The sequence below is a fragment of the Syngnathoides biaculeatus genome, chromosome 2 (assembly GCF_019802595.1).
Source record: "Syngnathoides biaculeatus isolate LvHL_M chromosome 2, ASM1980259v1, whole genome shotgun sequence".
NCBI lineage: Eukaryota > Metazoa > Chordata > Actinopteri > Syngnathiformes > Syngnathidae > Syngnathoides > Syngnathoides biaculeatus.
In genome coordinates this window covers 20,766,207-20,790,838 of record NC_084641.1, presented here as the reverse complement: position 1 = coordinate 20,790,838, position 24,632 = coordinate 20,766,207, and the positions used below count along the sequence as shown (strand labels likewise).

At 42.5% G+C, this 24,632-nt stretch overlaps 1 protein-coding gene across 1 annotated transcript in view; it reads left to right on the top strand.

The window, feature by feature from the left end:
- Positions 1–4,037: 4,037 nt before the first annotated feature.
- The window catches only part of cpne5a (copine Va), a 112,522-nt gene continuing 91,927 nt past the window's right edge, over positions 4,038–24,632 (top strand). The window contains exons 1-2 of the mRNA XM_061809155.1: positions 4,038–4,217; positions 24,003–24,043. Coding sequence (XP_061665139.1) covers positions 4,105–4,217; positions 24,003–24,043 — 154 coding nt within the window. The 5' untranslated portion in view covers positions 4,038–4,104. The remainder of the gene's footprint in view (positions 4,218–24,002; positions 24,044–24,632) is intronic.

Sequence of the window (24,632 nt, the reverse complement as noted above, 5' to 3'; positions counted from 1 at the left end):
TAGCCAGCTCTTCCTTTAAAATAACCCCTACTCCATTTCTCTTCCCATCTACTCCGTGGTAGAATAATTTAAACCCTGCTCCCAACTTCTAGCCTTACTACCTTTCCACCTGCTCTCTTGGATGCACAGAATATCAACCTTTCTCCTAATCATCATGTCAACCAACTCCTGTGCTTTTCCTGTCATAGTCCCAACATTCAAAGTCCCTACACTCAGTTGTAGGCTCTGTGCATTCCTCTTTTTCTTCTGACGCTGGATCCGGTTTCCTCCTCTTCTTTGTCTTCGACCCACAGTAGCTGGATTTCCACCGACGCCCTGCAGGTTAGCAGTGCCGGGGGCGGGCGTTGTTAACCCGGGCCACGACCGATCCGGTATGGGATTCTTTAGATGAACGCTCATATTTGTTTGGCACAGTTTTTACGCCGGATGCCCTTCCTGACGCAACCCTCTGCATTTATCCGGGCTTGGGACCGGCCTACAGATTGCACTGGTTTGTGCCCCCAAAGGGCTGCATTAAAACTGGGTCATGAATATTTAGGTCAAAATGTTAAAATAATAATAATAATAATTCCAATGGTGTTCAAGGGTGGACATGGTAACTATGTTTAACTGGCATTAGGACTTTGAGAGAGTCCTTTGACAAACCTCCCCTGTAAACCTGAGAAGCCCTGTAGCCTAAACATCTTCTGCCATGTGGACATGTCACAAAGGGAGGCGCTCCCACTCAACATGTGTAAATCCACTTCAATGCGGGGTTACAGCTCAAAGTTGAAAGCAGAATTTGCTGTTCATTTTAATGAAATGAGCCCACTCCTGTGCCTCCTCAGCCAATTATAACCCAAACGTCAATCTGCACCTTCGCATCGCGGCGTGTAAACTACTGCTGCAACGTTTTTGCTCTTCTCAGAGCTGCAAAGCAGACATTAATGAGTGAGAGAACAAGAAGAACATCACTCTTGGAAGTGAAGCTGTGGGAGTGTAAGAAGTCCGCAATGAAGCGGCATCAGTGGTCGTTCAATTAGAGCAACTCAGCTCAAACCATTAAAAAGAGACACATACATAGAGCGATTTTGTCACAATTTAAATGACTTCACAACTGTTCTAATGTTATACACGTATACCAGTCCTGTTTTCATCAAAATCCCCACAAACATCAACAATCGTATGTGTTTACAGCAGAGTATTTTGTGCCCTGGTAAAATTGGCAGATTGGTCTCTTGCAGTGCGTCAGACCTTATCACTGCCTCACATCATGCTGGGCGACTGGTGAGCTTGGTCTTCGTGAGTGTCATCATCTGTGTTTTTGTAGTTTAGATTATATTTACTTTCGTTTCGGGTGATGCCTTGTTTTCCTGTGTCTCTTGTTCATATCATGTCTGCTCTTTAGCGTTTTAGTCTTTACCTGTTCTCCTCAGCCTGTTCCTTGCGTCAACCGATCAGCTCCCTCCAGGCATTCGGGACTCATCGACTTTTTGTTTTTTTAACTAAATCCCCTGCACTCCCTCCTTTCCTCTCTGCTCTCCTGCATTTGGGTCCTCCACTTTTGTCACCAACTCCACCACACAAAACATAATCTGTGATAGTTAGACGGACAACCAGTTGGTTGGATCTTTGCCATTTCTTGGAGCCTCATTTATCAAACGCGTGTGAATAATAGGTTCTAAGTTCATTTAAACCTAGAATGTGTGTCAGTGCAAAACAAAACTTGTATTTCAATATTGTGATAAACACACGAGTCAATAACATGTGTTGAAGGCTCAAGGCTCTTGCCCATCGGACATCATTTGCAGTTCAAATTCATCCAAAAGCATCCTGTCAAATTCTGGCCTTGAAAATAAAAGATAGCTGTGGCGTAACTGTTGTTATACTAGCGAGCTTTTAGAAGGAAGCCCCACCTTTTTGTAACAATGTGTTAAGCCAACTTTGCCTCAACTCCCCTAAATTTTGCTGAGCAGGGTGGGGGGCTTGTCATTGCCTTTAGTTATTAATAAAAGGTTAGAATACACTTTGCGATCTGTTGAAACGTTTTAACACAAAACAACAAAAAGCCCCACCTATAAAAATAAAGCACTACTGAAGCACAAAAATGTGATGTTTTAAAAGTCAATTTCTTTACCCTGGTGCAATTGAGAGCAAATCCATTCCTGAAATCAGGAACACGTATGTAACAACACACAAGGAAGTGTTCTCCAGAAGTCAGTGCCACCCCGATACAACATTCAGGACAAACAACAAACAAACTGACAAGAACAAAGAACAAAAGATATTCAGTTAATAGGAACTATTCCTTATGAGGCACAGATTTACAAGATGCAAAGTCTTCATTTAGAACAGTTCGGACTACGTCAACGCTCCACATTATTTTAGGCTTATACAGGGTGCCCTTACCCATCTGCAGTTCACTGTTATAGACCAGTGCAATGACAATTATGCAAAGGGAGCAGTTTAAAGTGACAAATTGTGCGATACGCTACAATATATATTACTAATCCTAATACTGATTGGACCAGCAAGATGTGAAGGTGTCTCCCAACAATGGTGCAAGGCAGAAAATAGTAGTTCGGTGATTAAGAATTGAATCACTTAATTGCAAAAATGAAAAAAGTGTTTGAATGCCTGCTAGTTTTGATTTGCTTTGATCGGTAGCGCCTTCCCGACAGAAGGAGCTGGAAGAGCTGGTAGCCAGGATGTGGAGGATCCAAAAGGATCCTGCGCGCTCTGGACCTAGTTCATGTTTCATGCAAGTCCTTGATAATGGGTAGCGTGGTGCCGACAATCCGTTGAGCAGTTTTGATTGTCTGTTCCAGTCTGAGTTTGTCCTTTTTTGTGGCAGCCCCAAACCAGACTGTGATGGAGGTACACAATACTGAATGGATGACCGCTGTGTAGAACTGTCTGATCTTCCTCAGAAGCTGCAAGAAGTACATCTTTTTCTGGGCTTTTTTGAGGATGGAGTTGATGTTCAGGTCCTGTGAGACAATAATTCCCATGAACTTGACAGACGCAAGACAATTGGACAGTGTGAGAAGCAGCTGTGGTGAAGAATGCCTCCTTAAATCCACAATCAGTTCTACAGTCTTTAGAGTGTTCAACATCAGTTTGTGTTGGCCACACTACAGCGCCAGTCTCGCCACTTCCTGTCGATATGCACTCGTCTCAATCTTTGATGAGGCCAATTACTGTGGTGTCATCTGCAAACTTGAGGAGTTTGACAGCTGAGTGCTTCAAGGTGGAGTCGTTTATGTAGACCGAGAAGAGCAGAGGAGAGAGGACTAAAACTTGGGGTGCCCCGGTGCTGAGAATGCACGTGGATAAGGCGGTCTCCCCCAGCCTCACCTGCTGTGTCCTGCCCATCAGGAAGTAATAGATGCACTGGGAGATGCTGGGCTGGAGAAGCTTGGAGGAGAGGGGAGTTCAGGGATGATGGTCTTAAACACAGAGCTGAAGTCCATCAACACACTGTTGAGATGTTCAACGATGAAGTGCAGACCCATGTTGATGGCATTATCCACAGACCTGTTAGCGCAATAGGCAAATAGGGAACATTTTCATTGTTGTCAGAACCTCAAAAAATCTCAACTAGATTCTTGTTCTTAAATTGCAAACCCTCCTTAAAAGCACAGCGTGATGGTCTCTCTCCTTTTTCAGCTTAGTTTTGAATGACAGGTGGGCTAATACATTGCCGTCCATACAATTTCACCTTAAAAATGTATTTGGTGCCTGCAGAATAGTCCTCATACTAATCTACAGACAAACAAGAATGAGATTGTGCAAATGGATCCCAAGGCACTTTTCATTCAGTCTTCACTTATTTATATTCTGTTTAAGCCAATTTGAAGCCCCGTGCTTGATGTGCCGCTGCATGCGTGCGTGTAGGGGAATGCGCTCACATAGAGGAGGAGGTGGCGACAGAAGAGCAAGAGGAGGTGGGTGGAGTTCGCAGTTTGCGCTCCACCGCATTTGTCGCCTGCCCAGCGGTCCTGGAGGCTGTTGTGAGCCGGCTGCAGCCGTCAACTTTTCCAGCTCTTTCTCCCCACTTCCACGGACAGCACTCAGGAGGATCACCGGATCTCACCACTCGCCTGGGCTGGCTTTCCCGGCAGCATGGAGGGTGACGTGATGGATAAAGTGGAGTCCACGGCGACGACGGTGTGTGACTTGGACCCCAGCAGCGGGAGCATCCCGGCTACCAAAGTGGAGATCACCGTCTCCTGCAGGTGAGCGAATGCATGCGGCCAATCAAACAGACCTTTAAATGGCTGAAACACATTTCATAAATGCATTAGGACGGGCTGCCGTCAGGGAAACTCTTTGCTCTGAGGATGATTGTGTTGATCAATATTTAATCAGATTTTTTTTTTTTATATTTTTGCATTTGCATGATTTGAATGCAAATTTTAATCTATTACTTCCATTTATTTGGTGGTCATTTTCAGCATTTGATTGCAATGCTTTCATGAATGTCTTCGCATATTTTAATATTTTCAAAATTTGGATGCAATATTTATTTATTTTCTTTCCCCAACTATATGTGTATTTCTGGCATTTGTTTGCAATCTTTAATGGTTTTTGTCAAACATCTTAGCCAGTAGCGTGAAAAAGGTGGATGGGGATGGGTGGCCCTGGGTATCAAGATGGGGGGGGGGGGGGGGGTGATCCAAACATGTTTGGTTGGGCATCCCAAGGCAGCCCCATCTCCACCGCTGTCAAAAGGAATTCATATGTGAGAACCGTAACTGGGGGGGGGATTCCATCGATAACGACCCCTTGTCGTGTTAACCAATAATTTTGGCATCGCCAATATTTGAGTGCCGTGTTTCATCTTTTTTCATAATTTCCCACATTTGATTGCAGTCTTCACATTTTTTAGGCATTTATTTTTAGCATCTCCAAGATTTAATTGCAAGTACATACTGCTTTCAGCATTTAATTGACTGCTTAGTTTTTGGCCATAAAGTTCAGCCTCTGGAAGATTTGACTGCAACATTAAATAGAATTTTGATGTCATGAATTTGAGCATGATCTTACTGTATATACCGTGTATCTATGTAAGTGTGCGTAGCTGCATGCATGCTGTTGATATCGACCGTGTCGGAGTTTTCCTGCCTCACCCCCCAGGTCAACTCTTGCCTGTCACTATGCTGTGACCCTCCCCCTTGGGGGCAAGTCCTTCACAACCCTGAGGAAACATTTGTCACACAAGATGGAGCACTCAAATTGTCCATCTCTCATTTTTAATTCAGACTGTGCAAAGACCCCTCCTCCAAATACGATCTTGCATGCTGCTCGCTCAGGGTGGGGCAGGGCTGCCTGCCTGCGCCTCCTGCTCTCTCCTTCCTCGCACGGCTTGACGTTTAAGACATTTTAGCTCGGTATACTCGCCCAGCTGCAATGAGGTGTTCATTATTTATTCAGAGAGTTTCATTTCACGTATGAGAGAGACACGCAAGAAAGGAGCAAAGAATCCGCGTCACACCTGCCGCCGTCTCCGGCTTGTTGTTCATCTTCAGATTCCACCGCTTACCGGAGTGGCCTCCGAACTTTGATTGAGTTGCACCTGTGGAAAACCTGGATGGTCGGTGTGTGTGTTTGTGCTTTTGTTTATCAGTTCCTCTCCATTGTTTGTCACCTAAGACTTGGCAGTGGTGGCAAAGTGCCAGTTTATGGCTGCAGTTGTTCCATGCAGTTCCTTGGTCGCGGCGCTTAGTTGTGGATAACCTTCCTCGCACCTCCTCATATGTGTTGCAACGAGCTACTTTGAATACTCATTAGCAAAAAGAGCCGTTATGCATGAGGGCACTCAGCTGTGAAACAGGCATCGATGTCAAGGATTGCAGGTTGAGGGGGCAACCATCTGCCCCATGGCTTCTACACTATTTGTGCAGCTTTAGGACGTGACAAGCTCAGGTTTTTTCTTGCGTGAATCTTCATCTACCACATGTGATCCGACATGCTCTGGAACACATCGGGTTTTATTTTCTAACATAGCTGAGAGTTGAAAATGAAGCCGAACTCTGTGCTTTAAATCCCTGTAGAACTGGAGAACTTCATCATACTGGAGGAGGGATGTCCTCCTCATTCTATCATACAATCCACGCAAGAGTAAATTTGTAGAATAGTCATGAATGAGACAGACCTACATGTGGGTTATTTTCTCATAATTTTATTGATAACAGTATAAAGACCTCCCCACCCACCCAAAAAAAAAAAATCTAATTTAGCAGTTTTCTTATTTTTTTTATGCTGCCTTGGTTTTATAGCTGTAGAGCATTGACCTCACAGTTCTGAGTTACAGGGTTCAATCCCAGCCCCGCCTGTGTGGAGTTTGCATGATCCCCCTGTGCCTGTGTGGGTTTTCTCTGGGCACTCCAGTTTCCTCCCACATCGCCAAAACATTCATTAATTGGAGACTCTACAGTAAATTGCCCCTAGGTGTGATTGTGTGTGTAAACGCTTGTTTGTTTCTACAGGATGTGCCCTGCAATTGGCAAGCAACCAGTTCAGGGTGTCCCCTGCCTCTTGCCTGTTGACAGCTGGGATAGGCGGCAGCACTCCCGCGAACCTTGTGAGGACAAGTGGCTGAGAAAATGGATGGATGGGTGGATGGATGGATGGTTTTATTTGGATAAGTTTTTCTCCCATTCTGAAACAGCCACACTGAAAGTAGTATTTTCATCCCTCATCCTGATAGTTCACCTCCCAGATCCCTCCAGTCTATTGCAATAACATAATTAGGCTCTCTCCAGTGGCATTAATATAATTAAAAAACGGACCCAACAACTATAATCATAGCTTAAATAATAAAAATACAGAGTCATTTTCCCCCTTTATTTTACTGCAAAGTAATACAATCAATCACTTAATCATAGTCCATAACAAACGACATACAATACAGTACACAATAAGACATGCAGTAAAAATAAAGTATATCAGGGAAAACTCAATATTTAATGACAAAAATGTATTTTTATTTACTCCAGTCCCTTTCAAGAAACGACACGAATCTAAGACATATCACCTGCATCGTTTAGAATGCTGTCATTTATTTCTCAGTCACACTGGATTAATTTTGGGCTAAAATGTGATTGAATCAATTTTTGTTTCAAATCGTTTTACTCTGAATGAACCAATATCATCCTTGAATTACTTGGCAACCACCAAAAGTGATAACGAGTTGAATCTTTGCTAAAATGAATCAATACACCCCTAACGACTGACAACTGGTGGATGAATTTTGGAATTCAGCGGTTGGGTTGACCCTCTCAGGTAGATGTTGGGTCATCTTGACCAAATATTGGATGAAATTATTAAACCATCTCTTGGGTAAGAGATGATGCAAAAAAAAAAAAAAAATGCCTTGATTTCATAACCCAACGATTGGTTGGTATACTAGGCTGTTAGATTTGTGTTGGATCAACCACAATACGCACACCCCTATCAGGTTGGAAAACGCCCACCTTCTAAAATTGACCATTTTTGTTTCTGATTCCTGTTTTTTTTTATTCACCTGCTTTGGACTAGACTATTTTATTTAACATGTTATTAATATTAACTAGTAAATACTTTTCCAGAAGAAATTGTGGCCTCTGTATGATGACGTTTAGACCCACATGACATCATGTAGTTGTACTTTATACCAGTAGTACAGTGTAGGATTGATTTAAATTGGGCTCTTGTCTTCCTGTATGGGGTTTGTATGTTTTCCGCGTGCCTGTGTGGGTTTTCTATTTGTATTCCAGTTTTCTCCTACTTTCCCCAAATCCTTCATGATAGGTTAATTGAAGCGTTGCGACACTAGTCAGGATAAGCAATTGAGAGAATTGACGGATGGATAATTTAGACTTGTGGGTCACTTTGTATTAGCCCAATAAAAAAGCCACAATGAACGCATTTTGGGCTATACTATCAAAACCCAACACACGCGGTGACATCCATAACCCACCCCAGCTTGTTTACAATAACTGTGTTTGGACCAATTTTTGGAAGACCTTGAGTTACCCACACGGAAGGAAAAGATCTCTCATGGTAGTAGACATGTTGGCCAAATTCCAAGACTTTGAGTTTGCAGGAGCTAATTAGTATTAGTACTTCTACTATTGAACCAGTGCAACATTAAAATGTTTGCAGTACACTATGTACATGAGACAGTGTGAGAATATTTGGCCTGCTTAAGATAGACATGCAATAACGATGCACTATTTATCAAATGTTCACTATCGAGATACTGACATCACCCACACTGAAGTTATTGCCAAGACAGCCTGAGCTAAGATAAATGAGAAAGTTAATTAAAATTGTATCTTGTGGCCCTACATGTTTATTTATCATGTCATATTTCAATATTGGGATTTTTTTCTCATTTTGTGCCGGCCTAATATACACTCTGGAATGAAATTCCTGTTTTTTGTGGTTGCTAATGATCCTATGCACAGGAAAATTAAAAACACATCATTTGCAAGCAAACTCATGCTATCCAAATATGCATTTTCACCAAAACTATCACAAAGTTTAAAATGTAACTGACTAGGACATTCGTATCTGTCGATATCGCACTTGTTGAGGATCAGGCTCAAAGCAGCTTGTGCCGCCATCAGACTACGACCACCAAATTATTTTCTCTTGTGTGGCCGCCACTTCCTTGAGAGATTTTCTTTTAAATCCGCAATTTCTCAGCACCACTTGTTTTTTTTTGTATGTTTTTCAGGTTGTTATTTTTCTTCTACATTTTAACTCTGGTGAGGCTGACTGTCTATGTACAGGTTTAAGGACTGTTAGGTGAAGAGTGATTGACAGGGGATAGTCAACTGCATAAATCTGGGTTGAATGGGCTGGGCATAAACACATGGCCCTAATTTGATTGGCTCAGAATAGGCAAAAACAGGTGCGTTTTGTGGCAGGGACAGTGGGCCCACACGGGATATCCCCGGTCTCCTCCAACGATAGTACGCCCGTGGCAACTCCTCAACCAAATGAACCACGGTTAGAAGTAGATATACTAGATAGACTGGAGATGTCATTTAAAGTGGCTGCAACATTGTGTCAAAGCTGATTTTTTTTTTTTTTTTTATTCCCAAATTTAAAGGTTTGTTAATTTCTGTGAGAGTAATGCAAATGTAGTGTAACAATTCAAATAAATCAAGATTGCAATTTATCCGTCCATCCACTTTCTTGGCCGCTTATCCTCACAAGGGTTGCCCGGGTGCTCGAGCCTATCCCAGCTGTCAACAGGCTGGTTGCCAGCCAATCGCAGGGCACATCGAGACAGACAGCTGCACTCACAATCACACCTAGGGGAAATTTAGTGTCCAATTAATGTTCATTATTTGGAATGTTGGAGGAAACCGGATTGCCCGGAGAAAACCCACGCAGGCGCAGGGAGAACATGCAAACTCCACACGGGGAAGGCTGGGATTGAACCCGGGTCCTCAGAACTGTGAGGGCAACACTTTCCATCTGAGCCACCGTGCCGCCCCCATTACAATTTAACTAGTGAAAAAAAAAAATACATGTGACTTGTAGTACTGCATGTACTTTATTACGTTCAGCCTGAACCTGGCGGTGAGGAGCAGCAGCAGCTGGACTTCAGTGTGTCCCTTCTGATGCGTAATGATTTGTCCCCCCCCAGCCCCCACCTTCCTACTTAAAGCTCGCGATGCACGTCAAGGCCTCCTGGCACTGTCGTTCTGCAGCTCCCTTGTTTGTCATTAACGTCTCGCCAAACTGAGACTCTCTTCTGGCCGCACTTTTTCCAGGATCGAGAAATCATTTCTGCTGCCTTGAGCGAGTAGGGAGACTTTAACGCGATGTCTCATTTTCACAATGGTCAGACCCCTGGGGAGCAATGTAAGACACAGAAAGAAACCCAGTTTATTACCGCTCCCAGATGAAGTTTTCAGTTAAATCATAAAACAAGCAGAATTATACGTTGTGTGTTTTATAAAGTCTGATTTGTTTAACGTCAACAAGCCATGATGTGCTAATACATAGCATAAGTGTTTTAGCAGATATTTGAACACAAATGGTGAAGCAACATATGTCGTCAGACAACGTAACAATACTCACGGGCATGTTTTGTATATCACTCGTACTATTACTGCATCTTACTGAGTCACTTGTGGATCTACTTTCTCCCTTTGGCCTCCCCCCCAAACAACACAATTTTCCAATCCTGTCATCATAGTCTGAACACAGATTGTTGACATGTACAGTATTTGGAGACAAAAGAAGTAAGTGGGTGTCAGGTGGCTGAGGGGCTCCACAGTGCTGTCATTTCGTCAGCCTGGAACTCAGAGATTGTGGTGCACTCGGAACTGAATTGTAGCGTGAAGCCCTGCAGGCGTTCTTATATTATCTGCCAGTATTCCTGCAAGAGACTGTTGGAAGAAGAAAAAAATAAGTGTAACGGGCAGCTGGGTGCCAGACAAGGGTTTTATGAAAGCAAGTGCATATCGCTGTGGCAGCACTATACTTTGCGTTGAAGGTACTTTTTTTCCTGGGTCAGTCAGCGATTCTAGCCCTGGGCATCTGCATCCTCGTAACAAGGGGTTTGCACCTAGTCAGGAATATTGTAGGACACCTCTGCACACAGCTGTTCCAACCGTCTGATCTCCACAGGTGGGGGAATCGAGTCACATAATCTGACCTGAGTCAGAGCCAAGTTTTGTACGTGGGACTTGTATGACTTTACAGTCAAGAAAATAAGTATTTGAACACCCAGCTATATTGCAAGTTCTCCCACTTAGAAATCATGGAGGGCTATGAAATTTTCATTGTAGGACCGTGTCCACTGTGAGCGAGATAATGTAAAAAGAATAAAACCAGAAATCACAATGGATAATTTTTTAATGATTTGTTTGTGCGATGCAGCTGCAAATAAGTATTTGAACACCTGTCTATCAGCTAGAATTATGACCCTCAAAGATCTGTTAGTCCCCCTTTAAAAGTCCACCTCCACTCCATGTATTATCCTGAATCAGATGCACCTGTGTGAGGTCGCTAGCTGCATGAAGACACCTGTCCACCCCATACAATCAGTAAGACTCAAACTTGTAAAATGGCCAAGACCAAAGACACCAAAGACAAAATTGTACAACTCCACACAGCTGGAAAGGGCTGCGAAGAAATTGCCAAGCAGCTTGGTGAAAAAAGGTCCACTGTTGGCGCAATCATAAGAAAATGGAAGAAGCTAAACATTATGGTCAATCTCAATGGGAGTGGAGCCCCATGCAATATATCACCTTGTGGGGTCTCAATGATCCTTAGAAAGGTGAGGAATCAGCCCAGGACTACACGACAGGACTTGGTCAATGACCTGAGAAGAGCTGGGATCATCCTTTCCAAACTGACTGTTGGTAATACACTAAGACGTCATGGTCTGAAATCATGCATGGCACGGAAGGTTCCCCTGCTTAAACCAGCACATGTCAAGGCCTGTCTTAGGTTTGCCAATGACCATTTTGATGATACAGACAGGGCATGGGAGAATTTTTTTGTGGTCAGATGATACCAAATTGGAACTTTTTGGTTATAATTCCACTACCTGTGTTTGGAGGAAGACGAATGATGAGTTCCATCCCAAGAATACCATCCCTACTGTGAAACAAACAAGAAAAATAACGTGTTTGAAAGGGGGTGCGAACAAGCAATCCTTTATGAATTCACAATCTTACAGCCCCTTGTTCCATTCCTCGTGCCCTTGATCGGACTCTAAACATTAGAAAAGCACACTAACAAAATGAAAGTTAATACATCAGAACAATAATGAGAAAAACCAGTAGAGAACGAAAGGAAAAGCAAGGAAAACACCGGCCTTCCGATGTCTCTCAAGAGTCACATTTTTATACTTACCGGTAATCTTGAAATGATTCATGTTTGGCCGTTGCTTCAATTTGTTGTTTAAAGTGTTCCACAGGGTCACCCCACATATTGAAAGAACAAAAACCCCTTTAAGTTTGTTTTTGGTTTTTCACGGTAATTGAGTTTGCCTCGAACCCGATTTGTGCTGTTTGACATTGTACTTGATCCATTGATTGTAAAAAGAACAATTGGGTATGGTCCCTATGGCCGACTCTCTTATCATGCTGATAACTATTCTTCTGTCGAATATGTAGAGGTTGTTTTGAATCCTCGCAGTCGATGCCCCATATCTCTGCACAATAATTTAGATGTAATAAAACTAAAGTGCAGTAGAGAGTGTGATATTATCTAAGACTCTTTTTATTCTTTCTATACTACTGTAATTGTTGGTTTTCAGCTACCCTTTCAATAGTGGCCACTTTTTTTTTAACTTTTGTTTGCAAATTTAACTGCAAATTCCAAATATAGTCTTGAAATGCAAGTTTAGTTTGTACTCTGACATTCCGACCACAAAACGATATCTAAAATGAGATTTCTTGATTTAAATTAAAAGAAATGGCATTATCTGTCGATTCGGCCACAAGGGGCAGTACAGTGCAGTAATGTAAACACAAACGAAGAGGAGTTTCACCAATACTATATATTACTCTGTAAGCTTCAGTAATATTAGCTGTTTTTCACACAAAATCTAGGATAGTGTATATACCTGGCTACGGTCTGTCATGTAGACAGACCGTTGATTAGTTCTATTAATTAGTTGAATTAGCTTGTCTATGGCAATTTGCATTGTTTATTAGCATATGGTTTGGTTTAAATACACAAAGGGCCAAGCCAATCTGACACTTGTTGCAAATTGAGTTCACTGCCACAATAAATTGCTCCAGTCTAAAATTTTTGCTCAAAGTCACAGCAAAAAAAAAAAAAAAAAAAAAACAGTAGCTTGGCACATGCCTGAAATTTGAAGGTTAAGACTTGAGACTTATGAGTTTCACATTTGTGACTCACTCTCATCTCTGGTGATCGCCAACTTTTGTGTCTTGATATGCAAATTTTTTTCTTTTCTCAGTTCTCAGGTGTCTTTGTAACTTGTGACACCTCTTTTTTTTTTCCTAGCCTTGCTGACATTAGGCTGTTTTGAGGAGAGAGTGGGGGGGGGGGGTGTTCCTGTGTCACGAAAATGAGCGACAGTTCACCCTACCCTATATTCTGCAGAACCAATATTGAGCAGCGGTGGAGGCAAAACGTCATCCATTTCACTTACTTGGCTTTTCTCATAGTTCAGCCAGATCAATCCTGTTTTTTTGTCTTGCTTGCATTTTCTTTATTAATGTATCTATTTATGTATTTCATCATTAATTAAATATATATATTGGACTTTTTTTTTTTGCCATGAGATTTTCCTCGTGTAAAATCCAGTTTGTGCAATGACTCACTACCATTTTGGAAACACTGCACTTTATAACATTCAGTCACAGCGATTGATTGATTACAGCAGTGTAACGTCCAATCAATACATTCCATAGCTGGGAGGAGGAGGGGTTAGAGGGTAACTAACGCAATCAATCTGTTCCCAAGGGACTTATTACCTTGGACATGACCGTGAATCAGCTAGGCTCCTGGCTCTCTGATTGACATTCCATGAGTGGGTTTATACCGCTCTTACATACTGTAGCCGTTCATACATCAGAGCTGGAATACTTCTGAATTTCATTCAACACAATTTCACACGGACGTTGCGTAAGACTTCCTTAACTTCCGTGTGCAGAGGGAAATGCTGAAGTTTGATATACTCTAATATGGTGATGGTGTGCCGGCACGGTGAGATCATGGTTAGGTTCTCCCACGTGGAGATCATGCTTGCAGTCATGGGCGAGATTTCTAACTTGTCCACCAGTATGAATGTTTGGTGTGACTGTGCCCTGATGTGGACTGTTGAATAGTCAGTCCATTGTTGGCCCAAAAATTGGCTTGCTTCTCTGAATGTTTACAGAAATTTTCTCTGGGGCACAAAGTCCCCCCCCCCCCCCCAAGAAAATTTGGTGGTAAAATCGCAATCGGTGAAGATGATGCATGAATTCAAAATCATCCTTTAAGCACTTTAAGGAGTCGATCCATTATAATAGCTGTGATGAGCCAGTCACTTGTCAAGAAAAATGTGTGACATTGATAACGTCCAGTGGAGTTATTATTGAAAGTGGCTAACATTGTCTTGGTGATGTCATCCTACAATGTGAACTGAACTACTTGCCATCCTGCCATGATAACCGTTTACTTTACTTGTTGTTTCATCCTCATTTGTAACACAGTGCAGTCAGAGCATGTTAACAGGAATGACAAGACAAAAAGCCAATAGTGGAAACAAGGCGATCCCCTCCTGGCTCACAGGACTCACACTGCTTTTGTCACTATTTTCAGAGGGCCCTTCAGGCTCAGGAGGGTGTGTTTTCTGAACACCCCGCTGGTTTAGGAAATGCAATATGAGTGACAGCTTTACAAGTGTTACATCATTGGAAACCTTTTCCCTCTGTGGGAATTTGAACTTTTCACAGTCACCGGATTTGTGCGCCATAAAATCTGCTCAATTATCCACCTTTCAATCCATCCAAGGTTGACCGTCACCAACAGGACATTTCTGTCTGTCTTGGTGGAAAAAATCCACTTTCTACTGAAAGTTTGCACTGCAAATGACAGGCACCATTTGATTGTGCATGCAAATACTTGTGAAAGGATTGCGTCTACCAAATGGATAAAATAACAGCATTATTTATTTTGTGCTTTTGATCATCTTCTTCCCATAATTCGAATTCAAAACTCTTAATTTACCAAATTTACCTTTTTTTCTCTACCGTTCAACCTATCCTCCTTTATTTACTGAAAAATATCACCAATGGGCTGATAACGGCCTCATGTTAAGGCCCTAATAAAAAAGTAATGGTTTGGCATAATGTTAAGATATCAAAAATAAAAAGTGGAAAAGATAAATATGGAGATAATTTTTAAAACATTTAAACCCTGAATTACAAATTCAAATAAAAAAGGATTTAAAAATAAATAAATAACATTGATACTTAACAACACTTTATGTATTTACATAAATAAAAACACAATGATTTGCAAATCATCTTCAACCTATATTTAATCGAATAGAGTAAAAAGTAGCGATATTTAATATTCAAACTCATCAACTTTATTGTTTTTAGCAAAAAATAATTAACTTGGAATTTTATGGGTGCAACACATTCTTAAAAAGTGGTGACAGCTGGCAAAAAAGACTGTGAAAGTTTAGGAATGTTCATCAAACAGCTGTAAAAGGTGCTTCCCAGAATTGCTCAGTCATTCACAAACAAATATGGGCAGAGATTCTCCTCTTTCTGAACAAGTGCCTGAGAAAAACAGTCTGAGGACAATATTCTTCAATGTACAATTACAAGAAATTTCCATGTTTCATCATCAATGGTTCATAACATCATCAAAAGTTTCAGCAAATCTGGAGAAACCACTGCATGTTAGTGGCAGAAAGGCCAAAAACTAACACTGAATGCCCGTGACCTTCAATCCCTCAGGCACCACTGCATCAAAAACAAACATCAATGTGTAAAGAATATCAACACATGGGCTCAGGAATACTTCAGAAACCAAACTGAGTAAATTCAGTTCAGCGCTACATCCATGAGTGCAACTTAAAACTCTATTATGCATGACAAAAGGCATTTATCAACAACACCCAAAAACGCCACCAGCTTCTCAGAGCCCGCGCTCATCTAGGATGGACTGATGCAAAGTCGAAAAATGTTCTCTGGTCAGATGAGTCCATATTTCAAATTGTTTTTGGAGATTGTGGATTTCGTGTCCTCCAGGCCAAACAGTAAAACAACCATCCAGACTGTTAAGGATGCATAGTTCAAAAGCCAGCATCTGTGATGGTACAGAGCTGTGTTAGGGCCAATGGCACGGATCTATCTATTACATCTATTACCGTTCTTCTTCTTTTCCTTTCGGCTTGTCCCGTTAGGGGTCGCCACAGCGTGTCATCTTTTGCCATCTTAGCCTATCTCCTGCATCTTCCTCTCGAACCCCAACTGCCCTCATGTCTTCCCTCACCACATCCATAAACCTTCTCTGGTCTTCCTCTCGCTCTTTTGCCTGGGAGCTCCATCCTCAGCATCCTTCTACCAATATACTCACTCTCTCGCCTCTGAACATGTCCAAACCATCGAAGTCTGCTCTCTCGAATCTTGTCTCCAAAACATCCAGCTTTGGCTGTCCCTCTAATGAGCTCATTTCTAATCCTATCCAACCTGGTCACTCCGAGCGAGAACCTCAACATCTTCATTTCTGCCACCTCCAGTTCAGCTTCCTGTTGTTTCTTCAGTGCCACCGTCTCCCATCCGTGCATCATGGCCGGCCTCGCCACTGTTTTGTAAACTTTGCCCTTCATCCTAGCAGACACTCTTCTGTCACATAACACACCAGACACCTTTCGCCAGCTGTTCCAACCTGCTTGGACCCGTTTCTTCACTTCCTGACCACACTCTCCATTGCTCTGTATTGTTGACCCCAAGTATTTGAAGTCGTCCACCCTCGCTATCTCTCTTCTCCCTGTAGCCTCACTCTTCCCCCTCTACTTTTCTCATTCACGCACATATATTCTGTTTTACTTCGGCTAATCTTCATTCCTCTCCTTTCCAGTGCATGTCTCCATCTTCCAATTGTTCCTCTGCGTGCTCCCTGCTTTCACTGCATATGACAATATCATCTGCGAACATCATGGTCCAAGGGGATTCCAGTCTAACCTCATCTGTCAGCCTATCCATTACCACTGCAAACAGGAAGGGGCTCAGAGCTGATCCCTGATGCAGTCCCACCTCCACCTTAAATTTCTCTGTCACACCTAAGGCACACCTCACCATTGTTCTGCTGCCATCATACATGTCCTGTACTATTTTAACATACTTCTCTGCCACACCAGACTTACGCATGCAGTACCACAGTTCCTCTCTTGGTACTCTGTCATAGGCTTTCTCTAGATCCACAAAGACACAATGTAGCTCCTTCTGACCTTCTCTGTACTTTTCCACGAGCATCCTCAAGGCAAATAATGCATCTGTGGTACTCTTTCTAGGCATGAAACCATACTGTTGCTCGCAGATACTTCTGTCCTGAGTCTAGCCTCCACTACTCTTTCCCATAACTTCATTGTGTGGCTCATCAACTTTATTCCTCTATAGTTCCCACAGCTCTGAACATCCCCTTTGTTCTTAAAAATGGCAACTAGAACACTTTTCCTCCATTTTTCAGGCATCTTTTCGCCCGCTAGTATTCTGTTGAATAAGTTGGTCAAAAACTCCACAGCCATCTCTCCAAATTGCTTCCATACCTCTACCGGTATGTCATCAGGACCAACTGCCTTTCCATTTTTCATCCTTTGTAGTGCCTTTCTGACTTCCCCTTTAGTAATCATTTCCACTTCCTGGTCCATCACTCTTGCCTCTTCAACTCTTCCTTCTCTCTCATTTTCTCCATTCATCAACTTCTCAAAGTATTCTTTCCATCTATTTAGCACACTACCGGCACCAGTCAACACATTTCCAACTCTATCCTTAATCACCCTAACCTTCTGCACATCCTTCCCATCTCTATCCCTCTGTCTGGCCAACCTGTAGAGATCCTTTTCTCCTTCTTTCATGTCCAACCTGGTGTACATGTCTTCATATGCCTCTTGTTTAGCCTTTGCCACCTCTACCTTTGCCCTACGTCGCATCTCGATGTACTCCTTTCGCCTCTCCTCAGTCCTCTCAGTATCCCACTTCTTCTTCGCTAATCTCTTTCCTTGTATGACTCCCTGTATTTTGGGGTTCCACCACCAAGTCTCCTTCTCCCCTTTCCTACCAGATGACACACCAAGTACTCTCCTGCCTGTCTCTCTGATTACCTTGGCTGTCGTCGTCCAGTCTTCCGGGAGCTTCGGTTGTCCATCGAGAGCCTGTCTTCCCTCTTTCCGAAAGGCCGCACAACATTCCTCCTTTGTCTTCTTAATCTTCCTACCCACCACCAGAGTCATCCTACACACTACCATCCTATGCTGTCGAGCTACACTCTCCCCTACCACTACTTTACAGTCAGTAACCTCCTTCAGATTACATCGTCAGCACAAAATATAATCTACCTGCGTGGTTCTACCTCCGCGCTTGTAGGTCACTATATGTTCCTCCCTCTTCTGGAAATAAATGTTCACTACAGCCATCTCCATCCTTTTTGCAAAGTCCACCACCATCTGCCCTTCAAAGTTCCTTTCCTGGATGCCGTACTTACCCATCACTTCTTCATCGCCCCTGTTTCCTTTACCAATATGTCCATTACAATCTGCACCAATCACAACTCTCTCGCTGTCTGGGATGCTCAGAACTACTTCATCTAGTTCCTTCCAGAATTTCTCTTTCAACTCTAGGTCACATCCTACCTGTGGTGCATAGCCGCTAACCACATTATACATAACACCCTCAATTTCAAATTTTAGTCTCATCACTCGATCTGATACTCTTTTTACCTCCAAGACATTCTTAGCCAGCTCTTCCTTTAAAATAACCCCTACTCCATTTCTCTTCCCATCTACTCCGTGGTAGAATAATTTAAACCCTGCTCCCAAACTTCTAGCCTTACTACCTTTCCACCTGCTCTCTTGGATGCACAGAATATCAACCTTTCTCCTAATCATCATGTCAACCAACTCCTGTGCTTTTCCTGTCATAGTCCCAACATTCAAAGTCCCTACACTCAGTTGTAGGCTCTGTGCATTCCTCTTTTTCTTCTGACGCTGGATCCGGTTTCCTCCTCTTCTTTGTCTTCGACCCACAGTAGCTGAATTTCCACCGACGCCCTGTAGGTTAGCAGTGCCGGGGGCGGGCGTTGTTAACCCGGGCCACGACCGATCCGGTATGGGATTCTTTAGATGAACGCTCATATTTGTTTGGCACAGTTTTTACGCCGGATGCCCTTCCTGACGCAACCCTCTGCATTTATCCGGGCTTGGGACTGGCCTACAGATTGCACTGGTTTGTGCCCCCATAGGGCTGCATTTATTACATCTATTACCGTTAAAAGGTACAAACATGTTTTGGAGAAACCCATGCTGCCATCCCAGCAATGTCTTTTTTTTTCATGGACGTCCCTGCTTATTTCAGCAAGACAATAATATTAATACATACAACACAAAACAACAAAAAAATAGAAGAACAAAAATAGATTAATAGCGTGTAACACGACCTAACTAGCCAAATGACGTATAGTCATCAAACTCGAACAACTTGTCCAAAAGCAGCAAAAGCTCTGTCCATGTCTGACAACGTAATCCTTCTCTCAGAGTGTAACAAAAGATCTGTGTCATAATAACTTCATAAAGTACTTAAGTTAGGCGTGCTAAATGTGTTGATGTGCGTGGGCTGGCGTTGTTGTCTCTTGCCGATGGTCAGCATTAGCGCCGACGCGCAGGTGGATTGGGCAAGGAGGTGGTATGGCCGCGTGTGAGGAGGAGAAAGAAGCTCTTATCCCCCACCGACCACCAGTGTCTGGGTACCCCTGAAGTAGTTACTTCGCCCGGCATGGGTCCTCCTGGGTACGCTACATCCACAAGACTTGTAAAAGAGTTAGGAAATCGAAAAATTATAGGCCCATCATTTTGAATATTTCATTGGGGTCCTTGTTTCTTCCGTTGGGGAGTCTGTTGTTAGTTAGAAGTGCTCCGCATATTATCTAAATATGGCTCTTAACGATGGGGTAATTTTGTCTCAGTCTCAGAAGGGGCGTCAGAAAAATCTGAAAATCTCTCCTGTTCATCTCCCATAGCAGGTGGCACAGTGTCTTGTCAATGGCGACCGTCCCAGTGCGACATCTGCAAATGACGTTGCAGGCAATATGGCCGCCACCGGGATGTCAAGTGAGACTTCAGCAATTTTGCACAATAATGACACGCTCTCAGCTCATTTTTTTTCATATAGACATTGAAGTGAATAATATTATACTGTATGTAGTTTTTATAACAATATCTATTTCAAAATGTATATTTGGCTGAATGGGATACGGTGATTTGGTCAGATGAGACCAAAATTGAGCTGTTTGGAACCCATTTGACTTGCTGTGGTTGGAGGAAGAGAAATTCAGACTATGACCCCGAGAACACAATCTCCACCGTTAAGCATGGCGGTGGAAGCATAAAGCTTCAGGGCCAATTCATTGTAAAGGCGACAAGTCAAATTCAATGTATTGAGAGGCACATGGATGGATGGTTTGTATCGTGAAATTCTGGGTGACAACTTCTTTCCCTCAGCCAAAAAAACTAAAATGAGTAACAGATGGGGCTTCCAGCATGACAATTTCCAAAAGCACACAGCCAATGAAATTAGAGTGTGGCTGTGGCTCATTTAGTTAGAGCGGGTCATCCAGTAAACGAAGGGTCCCAGTTCCAACTGTCTGCATGTCAAACTGTCCTTGGGCAAGACGCTGAAGCCTAATTTGGTCCCAGTGGGCCTGGCAACACCTTGCATGACAGCAGTTGCCCACTGGTGTATGAATGTGTGTGTGAATTAGTGAATATGAGGCTTTGCGCACTGTGATCCTGTTTCCAACGTGATATAATTGCAGTTTATTTATCATTAAAAAACAAGTACATTAAGGTTATGCTGTGTCCTGGCCAATCTCCAGACCTAAATCTCATGGAAAATCTGTCGAGAATCTAATAATTAAAATGACCAAGGCGTATTGAAACCTGAAGGATTTGGAGAGTATTTGCAAGGAGGAGTGGTTCAAAATTCCTTCCGATCATTTGAGATTTTTTTTTTTTTTTTAATATTCTGTCCCTCTTAAAATACACTTACCATTTAAAAATATGAACTATTCATGTCTTTCAATTGCTAAACTTACAAAATCAGTGAGGGATCAAAGTTATTTATAATTATTAGGGTAAATGCAATTGTGCCTGAATAAATGTTTATAAACAAACAGTTCTTAATGATGGAATGAAATTGTATTGAGGTTAAAAGTTGAATACAATTCAACTGTAAGTGGGCAGTGATTATGTACCACTTGTGGTACCATCACAAGTGTAGCAGATCTGTCCATGACAGCAAATACCTTCCAATCTATACATGGACAGCTATACACAGCTAAGTATTCAACTATGTGGCACTTAGCAAAAGCTAACTTCCAACACTACCTTGGCTGACCCATTTCTCAATTACAAGTATAGTACAGCTTTATTACTATGACGACTGAGGGCCGATTTCTGATGTGTGCGTGCGTGTGTGTGTGTGTGCATGTGTGTGTGTGGTGAGGGGGAGGTAGTAACACATATTTATGGAATTTGTTGTTTTAGCAAGTGATTCTCCCTATTAACATTGTTAATGAAATTAAAGAATAACAGGTCAGTGCTGGTCTTGAACGCAAAATCCCGAGTCCGGCCAGTCTGGGACCAAGACAAGATGAAGACTTTCAAGAGTCGAGTCCGAGAGAAGAAGAAGAAGACTTTTCAAATGGGCTCTTGAGACATGTCTCCAGAACAAAACCTGTGTCGAGTGTGACAATATTACGCTATAGTGCATCGCACAATGTAAACCTTGCATGTTCTTGGGCCATGTGGCTGTTAAGTAACTGAGAAACCTGAGGCTTCAGTAATGTATCATCTCCTAATCCCAAACTCCTTTCTTGGAGAGTAATAGCTTCCAGTTTTTTAAGAGCCTTGACTACGGATGACTACTTCCAGTACGATCTACTGCCTCATTGGTTCTCGGAAGGACAAACGAGGCCTTGAAAGTGAAGTCTGAAGCAGCGCTGGAGAGAGATGGAAAGTTCCCATATGACTTTAGAGACAAAGGGAGAGCATGACTGAAGCGTTTGCATTTTCAAGCTTCCTTCACTTAGCTTTCTCCTCCACCTTGCGGCTCTCTTTTTCCTTTTCAAGTGAGCACAGACACTGCATCTCCACTCACTTAGCGGTCTCTCCGCAGTCTACCTTCTTTGTCCAACATGGCCTCGAGCATCTTGGGAGCAATCAAAGTAAATGGCCCAGACGGACCAACAAACACACAGTGGAGCCCTGGAAGAGGTCAGCTAAGCCATTACAAGTGCACATTATTTTATAAAGATTTCTCTTTGCCTCAAGGCAATTCTATAATTTTGTAAAAATGTGAATAATCTGTTGGGTCGTACAATGGAGAAGAATAGGATTTAATCAAAACTTGGTAGTTATTTTGTTTTAGAAGCCCAAATATTGACCATTAAAGCGATAACCTAATGTTTTGCTGGTCAAAGGTAAAGCATTGTATCGGTCCCTTGTGGTAAAGAGGAGCTAAGTCGAAAGCTCTCAATTTACCAATGGATCTACATTCCTACTCTCACCTATGCTCAAGAGCTGTAGGTCATGACCGAAAGAACAAGATCCTGGATACAAGCGGCTGACCTGAATTTCCTCCGCAAGGTGTCTGGGCTCTCCCTTAGCAATAGAGTGAGAAACTCGGTCATCCAGCAGCGGCTCGGTGTCGAGCCGCTGCTCCTCCGCATTGAGAGGAGCCAGATGAGGTGGCTCGGGCATCTGGTCCGGATGCCTCCCGGACGTCTCCCTGCTACGGTGTTCCGAGGACGTCCCACCGGTAAGAGACCCCAGGGATGACCCAGGACACGCTGGAGAGACAACTGGGCTGAGAACGCCTCATGATCCCGCCAGAAGACCAAAATGAACTGGCTGGGAAACATGAAGTCTGGGTGTCCCTGCTAAAGCTACTGTCCCCGCAACCTGACCTCCAGAAGCAGTAGAAGATGAATGGATGGGTGGGTTGGTGTATTGATGGATGGATGGATGGATGGAGGTAAAGCATTTATACGATCCCCTTACAAATGACTTTGTGACATGATTTAAGTTTAATATCTGCGGTTTGTTGATTGAATGCAAAAGTCAATAAACAGCATTGGGCTTGCAGAATGGGTAGATTTGAAATCGCTAACACTGTGATGCAATTAATATTCAAAGACTTGTCCACTTTGTGGTTGCTACCCACTCACTCACAAGAATGGCAACATGTTTTTTTCTGGACCTAAGTTAAGTCTCAGCACCTACCAAGCTAGACTATATTATATAATTGTGGATGAAGTATTGACGTGTGCTGTCTTTTATTATCAGAAATGACCAGCGTGGTACATTAAATTCCGATTTATGGGAGCAAGTGATAACTTGGGAAAAAAATCCCTTTATTTTATTTTTTTTATACACTTCCCCTTTCAACTCATGTTCCCTATTAATGGGTCAACAATAAAGCACTTGGTGAACTGTTCTTCACAATGATAGTAATACATAGAAGGATGCAGTGTTGCATGAATGCATGGCTGAACAAGCCTTGCAGCAGGTTTAATTTGAATGAATGGGAGTGAATGATGTCACGTTAACGATTAGCGTGTGGAAGATGTTTTAAGTAGCGCAGTAAAAGTGAGCACACCAGTTATGGGTGCTTTTTTTGGGCAAAAACCTTTGAGGCACAAACCATGGAAGGCAATGGATGACTAGCTAATATACAGGAAAAAATGCCCCTCATGGATTTGCCTTTCCTTATCCTCCAGGATAATGATGATCACAAAATTTCAGCAGTGAGTTCATCCTGGGGTAATACCTCTCAAAGACGTTTCCGTTAGCACTGCACACGCTCCTGTGGCAGAGAAATTTGGAATGACAATCATGCCAATTGAGCCCTGTTGCTTGGTTGGATTCTGTCTGGAAATCTCATCTCTATTCATTGAATTCTTGCTGGTCATGAGAGGGATAAGGAGTGTTACAAGTTCCTTGCAATCTATTTATTGGTGCAGCTCTGTTTTAAAGCCCTCACTGAGAACTGGATATTATGGGTTGGCAGCGATAGCAAGAGTCCCTGAGAGTGAATGATAATGTGTCCTGTTGTAACTGTATCATTTTAGATCTTTTTAGGTGAAATACACACACACACACAATTATCTTGAACTGACAGACACCAATACCAGAAATTATGCGAGTTAAAATTTGACAGGAAAATGCCTTCATGTTATCCAATGCCATGCTATTAATATTAGCATTAGCATCTCAAGCAGTGCCTTGAACAGCTTTTTAACCTGAATCTCTTCTTCTTTTTCAGAAATCTCTTGGACAAAGACACATTCTCCAAATCCGATCCACGTAAGATGTTTTACTTTTAATGCTAAATGCAGCTTAGCTTTTGTTCCTTGATGAGACATTTCATAGTCACTCGTGCAGAAGTGTCATTTTTGCTGAGCTTCCTTTTGTTTTCATCATTGTTGCTGTTTCAAAGCGTTCCTTGGATAATATTGGCATATCATTCGCACAGTAAAATATGGTCTGAAGCTAATCTAAAGTCATATGAAACTTTCAAAGCTAATGAAAATTAGTTTGAAACCACCTAAAACTGATTCAAAGTCATTAGAAACTGTCATGGTCTACGTTTTGGCTGGTTTGGTTTTGTTTCATGTTTTACATGTCGTGTTTGTTCATTTTGTGAACAGCTGGTGCATTGTCCAGCTGTTCCTCATTGTCTTGTCAATCTCTTTGCATTTAACGCCCTGGTTTCTTTCAGTTCTTGTCTGTTCACTGTTTGCGCATGTCTGTTATATCATGTTTTGTTTCCAGTTGGAGGTTTATTTTAGTTTTTCTTTGCTGCTTCGTTTAGTTACATTTTCTTGAATTAAATATAATTTTAAGACTTCTGCAGTCCTGCCTTGCCTCCCTGCTTCCCTGCACTTGGGTCCTC